General features: G+C 39.5%; 1 protein-coding gene across 1 annotated transcript in view; it reads right to left on the minus strand.

Annotated features, from left to right (window-relative positions):
• Positions 1–13,860, minus strand: part of TET1 (tet methylcytosine dioxygenase 1) — a 60,824-nt gene that overhangs the window by 19,693 nt on the left and 27,271 nt on the right. The window contains 1 exon segment of the mRNA XM_009893896.1: positions 356–564. Coding sequence (XP_009892198.1) covers positions 356–564 — 209 coding nt within the window.

Consider the following 13,860-nt stretch of genomic DNA (forward strand, 5'->3'; position numbering starts at 1 on the left):
TAATTTTGAGTGTTCAATCTCTCATTTATTTAAAAAATTCACATTATCACCTTCTTGGCAGCTCTTTAGCATGGGCACACAAAGGGCACACTGAACATCTTGGGCAGCACGGGCAAAGCCAGGAGAGAATTTCATTGCCACCCCTTTCCTCGGGTGTAGCATGTACAACCACCACTTAGAGCCTGGTCTCTAGGAAAAGCCAGGAACTAACTTTTATACTGAAATGACACCTAGTGGTTTGTAATTTTAAATAAGCTTTTGTATATTTATTAGTCTTACTATTGAATCCTGAAGTTATTTATCGCAGAACATTCAAAAGGTAACACAACAATAATTTAGGATTAAAGTAACTTACTCTTCATTTAACGCACACCTACGGCTGGTGGGACAGCCGTATTTTCTGAGACTCTGTGTCAGTTCTTTGTACAGCGTATCAGCCAAGAGATGAGGGATCCCTTCCCAGGCCAGTATGAGAATCACGATGACGGCAGTTTGACAGTGGTGTCCTGCACGCTGACGTACCAAGCACAGCAACTTTTCCTCATCGCTACTTCTTCGTATCACCTGGAATAATAATTTTGTTTATTCTTTGATAGGTGTAGGAAACATGTAATGCATTACTCTTCTCTAGGACACATAAAGCCTGGAAGAGTAAGAAATAACTGCTGCCCAAAGAGTGCCCATCAGCAAGTAGGACTGTGACAGCACCACACACTGATCTCTGGTGCAAAATAGGATTTTGCACTGCCTTTTTACCTGTAGAAGAAACAGCAGTATATTTTACAGGAGGAGGATTTTTAAGTGTTCTACACAAACAATACAGAAGATGGATTAAGAGGATAATAGCCATAGAAGGAAATAATAGAAAATAATAATCCTGAGACAACAGATCCACTGAGAAGCTAACAGTTACCTTGAAAATAATACAGAAAACATACTGCCAAAACCCAGAATGCAGGTACATAAAAGCACACCACAAAACCAGATGTGTGCATGGGTTAAGTTGGTTACCACAGCTACATATTCAGTACATAAAATGGTTCCCACCTCACAAGGTAACATTGGAAGAAAGTGATGAAAATCAACTATGTTATTAGTGAAGGATGGAATGAGATTTTTCAGAACATACCCCTAGATGACCTGCATCAAAGATTTTAGGGTGCTGAAGTCTTTTTACTACACAGTATGATATGCAAAGGAACCTTTGTCAACCTTATCCATAAAACAAAGACTAACACAATATGGAGCAGTACAATATACCACTGAACTAAAACAGCAAAAGAAAAAGCTAAAGTCCTACTCCCACATATTTAGGTTTTTGTCACAGTCTGAAACAGAGTTGCATTGCAAGACGACCAAAACAAAAAGCATTAAAGGTAGGTAATACAAGAACATAATCTTTGAAAATATGTTTATTCCTCAAATGTATTTAACCAGCATAGCCTGTATGAGTCCTCCAACAAAGCTGTCAAGACCTCAGCATTAAGCTCCAAGCATATTGGGCCTGGACCTCTCTTGGGTTTTAGAGGTTAAATCCTCTTCCTCGGCTCTGTCATACATAGGACATGGGGGATGTCCTAAGGGGATGAGCATCCTTACTGTGTGCGGATGGTGAGCCCTTACATTGCGGATATTCTCTGCCAGTTCTGTAGCGACACGCTTGCTCAGGGCAAGCAGTTGGTCGCCTCGGCTTTCCACCCAACACCCCCTCTCCATCAGCAGAACTCACAGACACGTTACTAGTCATGGACGACAGAAGCAGGAAGGCAACCCAGTTTCACTTATCTTTGAGTATCTCCAAATATCTACGTTTTCAGGCAGATTCCCTATTGGACTGGCATCAAAGCTTCTCTGTTGCCAGACATGCAGCTGTCATTCATATGTGACCCCTAACCTGATCAGCTGTGAATATCTACATTATTTGAACTCATTAAAAGGTGAGGGCCAAAGTACACCTGCAATTCATCTGCAACTGAAAAGGTTTTCAATAGATGAACCATTTCAGAGGGAATCTGTGCAGGCTTAGCAGGAAGAAGCTAAGTCAAGAGAGAAAGTATCACCCTTCTAAAGTTAATCATACAGTCTCTTACAGTCAGCCTTAAGCTTTGTGAGAAAACAAGCAAATGCATCTGAGCTACTGTTCCTCAAAAGGATCTTGGTTGTGCCTGACCAGCCAGTACAGTATTTTTTTTATAAAGAAAGAAAAATAATGCAACTCATTTACATTTGAGTGAGGTTTACAGAAAGTCTATTATGGCGGACATACAATACAGGTTATTCACGTCAGTGTGAGTTTTACATTCCCAAGGCAGCACAATTCCTTCAAGTCAGAAAGAGAAGAATTTAATTTTGTTACTCAGCACAAAGGGTGATGCTTTTACTCTTTTTTCGTTTTTTTTTGGTTTCTAGACTTTGTAACTCCACTGAAGAAATCTGGTACCTCTTGGTTTCTTAGTACAACATCAGGTTGCCCCTTCTGAGTTCTCGTATGATTCTAAACTGGAAATACACAGTCCAGGGAAAATGACAGACAGGAAGGAAATTTATAGTTTCCTTTAAACTAACACCACATTTCCCTGGAGTTAAACATAGCTGGAATTTGCTTCATTATGCACGCAGTAGAGAATTCAATACTCTTGTTGGACCCAAAAACATTTTACAATCCATCACCTTTTGGGCCACAAAGGTAGCTAATGGATTTAATAGTTGTCCAAATTTAACTCCTGTGGCTCTTAAAAGGTTACATCATACGTTCACCTGACTACTACAGCTGGAGCGCTCCCATCCTTTTGTTACCAGAGATGAGGCACTTTTCTCACCTGACTGTTACAGTCTTAGAAGGGCACAACTGGAACCAAAATAATCACGGCTCCTCCGGGCCAGCTGCCGGTGACCATGCAGACAGAGCTAGAGCCGTGTTGCTTTTCCCCATATAAACTGATGATGCCCTTCACGTACTATGGCTGACATTCTCAAAGCAGTAATAATCAGAGCCTCCCTTTTGCAATAATAATAAACCCACAGCAATACCACACTCAATATACAGAAAAGCACATTTGAGCAGGACAACCGAAAACTATGGAATAAATCAGCCAACAGAAACACCATGTCATTCTTGGTGATGAAACAATTTTTCTAGTGGGGGAAACTGCTACTGCACTCCCGGATTTGAGGACTTCTTAGTTACATCAACACTGATGTAACTCCATTAATTTCCAGCTTCTTTGTTTTCTAGTGCCTGACTGCATCAAATAGATTTTTGAACTCCACAACAAATTGTATGTATATTGTATTATATATATATATACGTATTAAACAAAAGTAAAACTGACTGCATTTGCTTTTGTTACTATACTTGCATTTATCTAAGTAATTGCTACAATCCAAATATGCCTACAAGCTGTGTACTGCTTATCAATATTTTCCCTGATGTGCTTACAGATCAGATTTCTTACTGTTTTTCTAAGGAATGGTTGCAGTAAGGCTTTAGTTGACTGATCATTTCTTCAGTGGCTCTTTAGCTGTCTCCAGTTTATTTCTGTATTTCTAGTCCAGTTTCTGCAGCTTGAAATTACGGGGGATGGTTCCAAGACCTTTTCACCCTTAAACATCCTCAAACCATACAGTGTTTTAACGAACTGCCTCCTCTCCACTCTTTACTTTATGGAATCATCACACTTGTTAAATTTGTACAACAGCAAAACTGTCTTAATAATGTCATCAGGAAAGTAGCATATGTAAAATCTCAGCCTATACTTTAGTTCACTTTACCCTTTTCTTTTCAGCATGCATTTGACAGTGTTCTCCTCAGTAAGGCAAATGGAATCAGTATACTGTCACAGCCACAGAGAATACGATAATAATACAATTTATTAATCAAGTCTTTATGCAATAATGTAAAATGTGTATTTATTTGCTATCAAAAGTTTGCAAACATAATTCCCAGTATACTTACTGTTTACCTATGAAACACCAAGATGCCAAATATTAAGTTAAATACGCAACAAAGAGCAAGTCCCTAAATGCTTCCTCAGACTGAGAGCCACACACAATTCAGCTGGCAAATCTTGTCTCCAAAAGTTGTTGGTACTACTCATGATTTCTGTGATATAATTAACAACAGAGACAAAGTAAATAATTTAATACTTCAATTTGTTTAATTTTGGTCCCTAATGCATTTGAAAGGAAAGAGAAAATAAACATTTGTTAAGTGGTGGAACTCTAAACCTAGCTTTCTAAAATGGAAGAATCACGTAGAGAAATAATATAATCAACAAAACAGACTTGTAGTAAGTTTATGAAGTATTATGTAACACTTAAATGTCATATGGCCATATTTTCACAGGTACGTAGGGGCAGATTATCCCTGAACTCATTTTAGCAAGCAGTAACTGTCATCAGTACTGAATATCTATCAAAAGATTCCCACGTTAAGAATGAATAATCTGCTTCAGCTGCAAGGCAGCACTTCTGGAAAGCAACAGACCTGACAAACTGCCCCACAATGCCTGACCGATACCTATCAGCCCTGTTCTGCACGCACAAAAATGGGGCATGAAGTTACACTCTACCCACTCCCTCAACCTGGTTGCTAACATAACCGTGTCCTAGACAAAATGAAAAACTGAAACAGGACACGTCCCCTTCCAAACAGCTTTCATATGCACATACGTATTTGGACACACAATGCCACAAGTATCATCCTCGTAGGTTGCTGATTTAGACAGGATGCTCATTTATTTTGATTACTTTCAAAACCAAGTTTTGTACATCCCTCCTGTGCAGTAATCAGGTATCCATCCCTGTTGCTTTCTGTACCAATTTCTTTTTTAACCCAATTTTCTTAACAGAAAGCACGAGCCAAAAGCTAGGGTACGTTTATGGAAGAGGTGCCATACACAGCAGAATTTGCTCCAGCAATTTAGCAACAAGTTATGGGATAAACATGAGAAGAAGTTCATTTTTTCACTCCCTTACATACAACTATAGCAAAGAGACAGAAAGGGCCGCTAAGAATTAAAGAATACGAGAGCAGGACAAGGTCAGAACAGTGGACCATCCAGCCTTACCCTGGTCCTGAGAGTGACTAAGAGCAGCTGCCTAGGGATGGGTAGCAATACAGGCACTTGGATGCAGAGATGCTTCTCAGCAACCACCAGGCACCTTCCAGTTGCCTGCTGGCAGCTCGGGGGACATGCTCTCTCCTTGCTTCGGACGGATTTGCCTTCTGTGCATTTGTCCACTCACTTCTAAATCTATGCAGCATTTTACAATCCATTACATTTCTGGACAAAGTTTAATTCCAGACTATGTGAAAGAAAAAAACATTATCTTTTCTTTGTGCTCACCTCCTACTAGTGCCCTTTAGTTTTGATACAGGATGAGACAGTGAATAATAGATTGCTACTCAGCTCCATGCCACCAAAGACTTGAGAGCCCTGCTTTCTCCCCTTCCCTCTCTGCCAGGCCGAGTCTGTAGCTCTACCTGTCTTTCCCAGTTCTGCTGTGCTTTCTTGAGTTGGGGGACCAGAACTGCAGACAGTATGCAAGACCAGGGTGTGGCATGCTTTCTCACAGAGGCATAATTATGTTTCACGTTTTCATTATTCCTCCCCAGTAATTCGCACCAGTTTCTTTTGCTGTTTTCATCACTGTGAACAATGAAGCTGATGTCTAATCGGCTACTATCACACGCAGTAACACTCAAGCTAGCGTCCAGCACTGTGTATATGAAACTACAGCACTCTGCTTTTTGTGTAACTTAATATTTCTCAAAGGAGTTTTATCTACCACTTTAGTGGCCATTTGTTCTGGATCACAAGTCCTTCCTGCTCTTCGCGATATCTGTCCCTCCTCTTCATTATCCTGAACAACTTTGTATCATCAGCAGTTTGTCACCTCAGTGTCTCCCACTTTTTTCAACTAATTTCTGAATGTATTGAACTGCATCAGTAAAGTTAAGATATCAATCAAACCTGCTTCAGCGATCCAAATGCTTGAGTTCTAACTTGAATTATTTCTTTTAGATTGTTGAAACAACTGTCTCAACCCTTGGCAGGAGCTCTAGAACAAGGAATAAATACACTGAATAAAAATTACTTGATGTCCTTACACATGAGCCAGTCTATCTAAATTAGCACGTACATGACTTATGTAAGTAGCTAAGAGTCAGACTGCAGCAGCTCAGCATACCAGATGCTGAATTACCACATCGATGAGAAATTACATTCCAATTTAGGATCACCAGAATAGTTGTGTTAACTTTAACATGATATAAACCAGACACCACCAGCAAATAGTACAAAACTTTGTGAGTTAAATACACTGCTATAAATTTCTGAATTAAAAAAATGGAACCAACAAAAAGGCTTTTTCCAGGTTTATTTCATCGCCGTGTGGTTCCACTGCAATACTTCCTCCAGCCCGTTCTGAATTTCTTCAGTAGAATAGCTGTGTTGCCTTTGCAGGATATCAGTAGTTGAATTTAAAGTGAGAACATAGCTTAACTGTTCACTGCAATTTCCTGAAATAGGCGACTCATTAGAACAGTTCAGCTCCAAGTTTTCTAACCTGCAGATTTTGCCTCTGTGCAAAGTCCATGTATGGAGTCCTCCCTACACAGGATGAGATTCCCTGCAAAGCTGCAATTCCATAATAATCTACACCAGCACAAAGTGAGAGCACGGTGCTGTTAAAACCTGCTGCTGTTCTACCAGGTGATGCTGTGTAACAGACAGCAGAAGAAATACCCTTGCTTGCCACAGAAGTGAGTCTGCCCTCCCATTTTCTGATTCACCCATACACACACAGTAAACCACACTGAACTCTTCTTGCTGGAAAAATATTACATCCTTTTAGTCTCAGCATGTCCAAGAGATTAAAATGGAAGTAAGTTCCAATTCCCTAAATTGTCTCTTCTCAAGTATTAGCAGACTACATCAAAAGACTTGGCACAGAACAGTTACCATTAATCACAATACTATGAAGTTACCTGACTATTTTTACAGCAGTATCACTGAAGTGTGGTATCTGCAATTATCTGCAAACACCTTTTTTCAAGTTGCTACTGGAAGCGGTATTGTACTGTTTACAAATGAGCAGACTGCAGTACATACACTTTAAGTGATTCTTCTATAATCATGCAACCAATACTGCAGAAACATGGACAAAAATCAAGTCTCAACTCCCAGCGCCCTCTGACCCTCCTGACTCCTCAAACTTCCCTTTCTGTTATATTGCAGGCAATAGTAAACTGCACTTTGTACGAGATGGATGACAATGAGAATCTACTCCGTTTGTTCAGCTATCTCATTTGTTTTAATTAAAGTAGTGACAATAGCAACTTAAATCCTTGCTCTTTTATAATACTTAACTTTGTTTACCTTAACATAGCTTTTTTTTGTTTCATGTTTACTCTAGTAAAATATTTGAGTAGTTCTTCATATTAAAAAATACTAAACCACTTTCATTTACTTCAGAAAGCATGTAAAATTTTCTAATAATTCTAAATCTCAAAGCATTGCAGCACTTAACAGAGAAGGATACAAACATTTTCATCCAAAATAAATTCTAATTCTGAATTTAGCAGGTATGCCTCCTAGCAAACAGTTAAAAATAGTGTCTGCACACCTATAAGTACCTGCTACATACACTAACTCAACATATTACAACAGTATGGCAAGAAAGTGATGCTCTAATACAATGTTGTCTAAAAAGGTAAACAAAATCCCCACCAACCACCCTCTCCATCTGCCAAAATTAATTTCCTTTCAGACTTCTCCTATGGAGAACATAACGGGGCTGTTCAGCCTGGAGAAGAGAAGGCTCCAGGGAGATCTTATTGCGGCCTTCCAGTACCTAAAGGGGGCCTACAGGAGAGCTGGGGAAGGACTTTTTACTGGGGCATGTAGTGATAGGACGAGGGGGAATAGATATAAACTGGAAGAGGGCAGGTTTAGATTAAACATTAGGAAGAAGTTTTTCACTTTAAGGATGGTAAGGCAGTGGAACAGGTTGCCCAGAGAGGTTGTTGAGTCCCCATCCCTGGAGGTGTTCAAGGCCAGGCTAGATGAGGCTTTGAGCAACCTGGTCTAGTGGGAGATGTCCCTGCCCGTGGCAGGGGGGTTGGAATGAGATGATCTTCAAGGTCCTTTCAACCTAAACCATTCTATGATTCTATGATTAACCATAAAGACAGTTTAATAAATGAAATAAAAGCTTGAAGCTAGTAAGCTGTTTAAAGCAGAATGGAGCTGCATATTCTACTTAAACCTGTGGCCAGGGGACAGTAAGTCCAGGAGAATTTACTTTAAAGCCCTTTTCAACTATATTTCAAAAATTCCCTGCTGTATCACATTCCAAATGACACAACGGCTTCACTATCCCCTAGCTAGCAGTGCCATACCATACCTCCTGACCTTTTCGCTGCCAAGTGGGATACAGAAAATAAACGTAAGAGAGTCTGCCTACAGGTGCCTGACTTCCTGATAAAGTCGTCCTCTGCCAGCTCTGTTGATTAGTAATGATCATCCACTGCAGAGCAAAGCACCTTGCTCACAGAATCACAGAATGATTAGAATTGGAAGGGACCTTAAAGAACATCTAGTTCCAACCCCCCTGCCATGGGCAGGGACACCTCCCACCAGCCCAGGTTGCTCCAAGCCCCGACAAACCTGGCCTTGAACACCTCCAGGGATGGGGCAGCCACAGCTCCTCTGGGCAACCTGCGCCAGGGGCTCACCACCCGCACAGTAAAGAACTTCTTCCTAATATCTAATCTAATTCTCCCCTCTTCCAGTTTAAAAGCATTACCCCTCATCCTACACTCCCTGATAAAGAGTCCCTCTCCACCTTTTCTGTAGGCCCCAGTTAAGTACTCATTTGTCAGTTCACTTTCTTTAGTAAATTACACATCTCTTCTAATCCTGACTTATACATAAAGAGCCTAGAAGCTGGAGTAACTTCTTTTATCTTGCTTTTTCAATTCCGAATTTCAAATACTTTCTCAACTCAAGCTAAAACAGGAAACAAACAAACAAAAAAATCATCTTCTCTGCATCTGCAGAAGCATCTGTTGTTATTAAGGCTCATTCAGCACTCAAAGTGTAGTTTCTGGTATTTAGCTAAATTCCAGTAAGTTCAATGACCTATAAAATCTTGGTTATAACAGTGGGTTATCTAAGCATTACTTTTAAAAAGTTGACAAAGTGATGGCTAATATTAGGTTCAGGTTTGTACAGAACTAATTTCAAATTTAACTATTTTTGAAGTATTTGTAATCAGATTTTTTACCCATTTTTAATCCACCCCTACTTTTTCAGTATTTATATATCCAACTAATATACAACCAACACTACAGAAAAGACCATAAAGATCTGTCAAGTTATAAATATGAAACCCAAAAAAGGCAAACAGTACAGAAGCCAAAGAGTTTGAGAAACTACTTGCAAATGCATAAAAGCCCCATTAACACTGTATTTTCAAACAAATGAGGGCCACCAGCAGGCTAACAGAATCTGAAGGGTCAACAGATCATCCAAGTGTTTTAAAGAAAAAAAAAAAGAAAAAAAAAAAAGGCACTCAGAGGCCCTAAGGCTCAAGATGCAAACCCCACTACTACTGTGTTCACAAACAAGAAGTTTGGGAAGATTTCCTACGTCAGAAACCACCTTCTCAGGGGACAGCCAAGGATTTTTTCTCCTGCAGTTAAAGCACTGACAAAAGTGGCTATAGGACAAGTGACAAAAATTCCCCAAAACCAAACAATCCCTACCCCCCCACGCCCCCCCCCCAAACAGTAGCAATTTGCCAAGTTCAGATGATATTCACCAAAGAAACTCAAGGATTAAACAACTGAAGTATTAAATGTGGTGTGCACTGTCTTGATTTAGAATACATTAGTACCAGAGGGCCTGAAAATTACCAAGAGGATACCACTTTGTAAAAAGATCCAGAAGAAATATGGTGATTCAGTGATCACATTAGCCTGGTATCTGTGTGGGGCAAAGCAGAGATCACACAGGAAAAGTGTGATGCACAGGCAGAAATAAAATAAACTTCTTCTGAAGTGAAGTCACAGTTCAGTCATACTGGAGGCCTCTAGATTTCCAGAAGCCATTCAGTAAGGTCCCTTCCTAAAGGCTCTTAAAAACGCCTAATGTGTCTTGGGACAAATCAAAAGACCACACATGAATAATTGGTGAAAAGACGCAAAACAAAGGCTGGTATGTCTCCAATGGGAGCTCTGTAGAACTGTGTTCAAGCTTGTGCTCTTCAGCGTGTTTGTTAAGGGTAAATAAAAGGATGACAACATTTGTTGGTGACACTAAGCAATTCAGAGTAGTGAAGACAAGCACAATCTGCAAACAAATGAAGGAGGAATTCATACTGCTGAGCGGGCAGTAAAATGGCAGATAAAATTTACTGTAGATGTGCATATTTAATGCACATGGTGAAAACAATTCTATTTTTAGATAGAGATGGACTCCGAGCTGGCCATTACCATGCCAGAATGAGAATCTGGCATAGTGATAGAAAGCGCTATGAAAATGCCAAATCACTGCTCTGCAATGGGAGAAAAAAGCAAAAACAACTGTTAGGAGTTACTGGGAATAGAGCAGAAGGCTGAAAACATCATGCCAGCATTTTAACTCCTAGCATAAGAGAACAGGAAGGAAAAGGAGAAATAAAGATGACGACATTTATGAAAGGCAACTGAACACAAAGACACTGCCTCCAGCTCTGGGAACCACAGAGCTATGAATTACTTGAAACTAAGTGAGTCTTCTGGGAGGCAACTGCCCGGCTCTTATACCTTGCTGCTATCGGTCAGTGCTGGAGACACGGTATCGGCAAGAACAACCTCCACCTTGACCTGGCCTCTTTTAATTGCTTCTTATTCTGTTGTCTTTATTCAGAGCTGCAGCCTTAAAAAAATTACCTTGCAACTCTTAATAAAGACAAGAGATAGCAGTGGTAACTTAGTTGATCCAAGCCAACATGCACTGAAACCAGAAGGAACCCATCGGAAAAGGGTTTAATCCAGAAAACATTAAGACCCAAAGCCTCCTCTGAGGTCACTGACATGTATCTTCGAGTCCAGTGCAGCAGTATGATGCCTGCAGTGAGTTACTCATGAACAACTAAAATTCATAAACCATTTCACGTAAATTGACGTAATTGTAATTTACCACCAGACATACTGAGAGCAGGAAAAAAACCCAACCCTACAACACATCCATTATCAGCAAAAGCACTGATAGAACAATGGGACCGATATGAGTCAAGTCACTTATCACTGGCTGGTTACAGGGGATGCACAGTAACGTGAAACTTTTTATTGTATGAATGAGCTACTAGGAACAACAGGCCAGTAACTTCAGTACTTCAAAGGTGGTCTTTACTTCAGTACTTCGAAGGTGGTTGTTCGGTTGGTTTTTTTTTTTTTACTTATTATGAAGAAGTATGACGAACTTGGACAAATTGAAAAAGCAAAAGAAGTGCAAACAGAAAAGAAAGAAGAGTACATTTACCCCAGCATACGTCACAGAACGTTAAGTTATTTTCTAATCACAGTTATCACCTCCACAGACACCCACAAAACTCTCTGGCAAAACCCTATTAATTCTATTTTTACATGAAAATGAGATGACACAATTTCTGATGCAAAAATACCCAGAGGTCAAGCAGCCTCCTTGCCGCTACATGTAGTGAAAACAATAGCAAGCTCATCTTCACTGCACGCAGTTTAGCTCATGCAGGTGTCAGTCCAATGCTTACACACACAGCTACCATAAGGTTTCCAACCCTAGGTAGTATTTACTGATAATATTTACGTTCAACTAATAGGAGCATTCTTGTCCCTATCCAGAGGGACTTTATCACCCTAAAATGTAACACATCAATAAAATACAGAAGAGACAGATCTTTATTTCTTCTCAAAAGACGACTGAAAGAGAAAAGATTCTGCAAGTTTATGGTAACCTGAAACCTAAGGAAGAAAACATCAGCTCCTTTTGGGGAAAGGAGTGTCTCAGTGAATGTTTAACACACCGGGCACACACTTGGAGCCAGTTAAGCAAAAGGAATTTAGGAGGGAATCAGTGTTATGAAATGCAGAAGCATGTATGGACACAGGTATTTCAGAAAGCCCCCATTATTCTTAAAATGTTTCCAATGAACCAATAAGACAAAACTATCTAGTGGCAATAGGGAAAGTTGGGAAAATAGTTCAGTATGATCAACAGATACATTCCATTTTTTCTTATCATATTTGCTTCAGCAGAGCTCCATCGTGGTGCTGTCACCAGCGAGTCTCTCAGGAGCCCTAAGGGCAACAGCTTGTCCATCTGCAAAGCAGAAATGAGCCTGTCCCAAAGTACGCTGTAAATGAGTAAGTGAAAGTCTCCGTGCAACTGACAGAACCTTGTGACTGCAATTATCAGAGAGCACAGCAAACTTTTTCCATATGCTTCCACATAAATTTCACAATTATGTTTCTTCGGTCATAGCCAAAAACCCAATATGCCCCATTATAAGGATTAAAATTAGCATTGCCAATGAAAAGTTAATGCAACACATAAGAATACCAACCCCAAAATGTGGATTTTATACAGGATGAAAAACTTCTACAGAGGAGATTTCAATGATCTCTTTACCTCTCTTGTACTGAACAGTCACACAGTAACAGTCAGCAGACTTGGAAAAGCATTCATCCTCTTTAGGTCTGAGCTCGCACACAAAAAAAGTCACTGCTGCATAAAACAAGATTGCAACTTCAGTTAAATGAACATGAAAGCTTACTCTCACAAACACTTTACATACAGAAATGTGAAAATCTAACTAACTCGAGAGCAAGTCCGCATACCTTAAAACAGCCTTTTCTGTATGCATCTGAGTGCTTTCTGATTGTCATATTGTACACACATGTTGGACACCTACTACCATGCAGATATGGAACAATCTATCATTTCTGTTTTACATAAAAGACAGTATGTTGATACTGGCAACAGAAAAATCAAGGTGAAGAGTTAGTTTTAAATGACTTCTTCCTTTCAACTGCTCACAACTCTTTCTAAGGTAAGATTTTTAACGCCTGTCCTCTGTTAAAACTAAGTCCTTTATTCAGATGAAACACTGAGAAAAATCATTCCAATTCTTTTTGGGTCAGTTGTTTATGAAATTAGTTTTACCATCTTTTTTGCTTGGACGCTGATTTGTTATTAAATATTATGTGAAGCAACAAGCACATATGGGATTCCTTTCTGAAAAATGGTTTATGTATTTAGTATGAAAAACACATTTTGACTGTTCCAAACATAAGCAGTAAATGTTTAGCATGCAATATCATTCACGTACAATGTGTAATAGCCTTATTTTTGTCATGTAGTTACAAACTCTAGTCTACCAACTGTACGGTTATCTTCATTGTTTTTTTTCAATCAAGTCTGAAAATCCTAAATACAGCAATAATTTTTTTTTCTTTTAACAACCAAGTTTTTATTATTTTCCAAAACTCAGTTTACAAGATTTCCAGTCTACTTTTTACCTCCCTCGGTGGTTTCAGCAAAGATTAAGGACAATCAATTCTTTCCAAGCTCTCTCCTGGAGCTTGTGTCTGTTACCTCATTTCCTGGCTCCTATGAAGCAATGTGAGACAAGACTTTGGTGAAAACTATCACCGTAATATTTACATTTCCAAATACTGAGTTCAGTTCTTCAAAAATAGTAATGAACTCCATGGCATACGAGACTGAACTTCCTCATCCATCACACTCTTTTCTTCAGGTGCATACAACTGAGAAGGGTTTTAAAAAACGTTACTGGATACTTTTTCAAAAGCTCCCAAGCAACCATCCCTTC

The sequence above is a fragment of the Charadrius vociferus genome, unplaced genomic scaffold, assembly GCF_000708025.1.
Source record: "Charadrius vociferus isolate BGI_N301 unplaced genomic scaffold, ASM70802v2 scaffold611, whole genome shotgun sequence".
NCBI lineage: Eukaryota > Metazoa > Chordata > Aves > Charadriiformes > Charadriidae > Charadrius > Charadrius vociferus.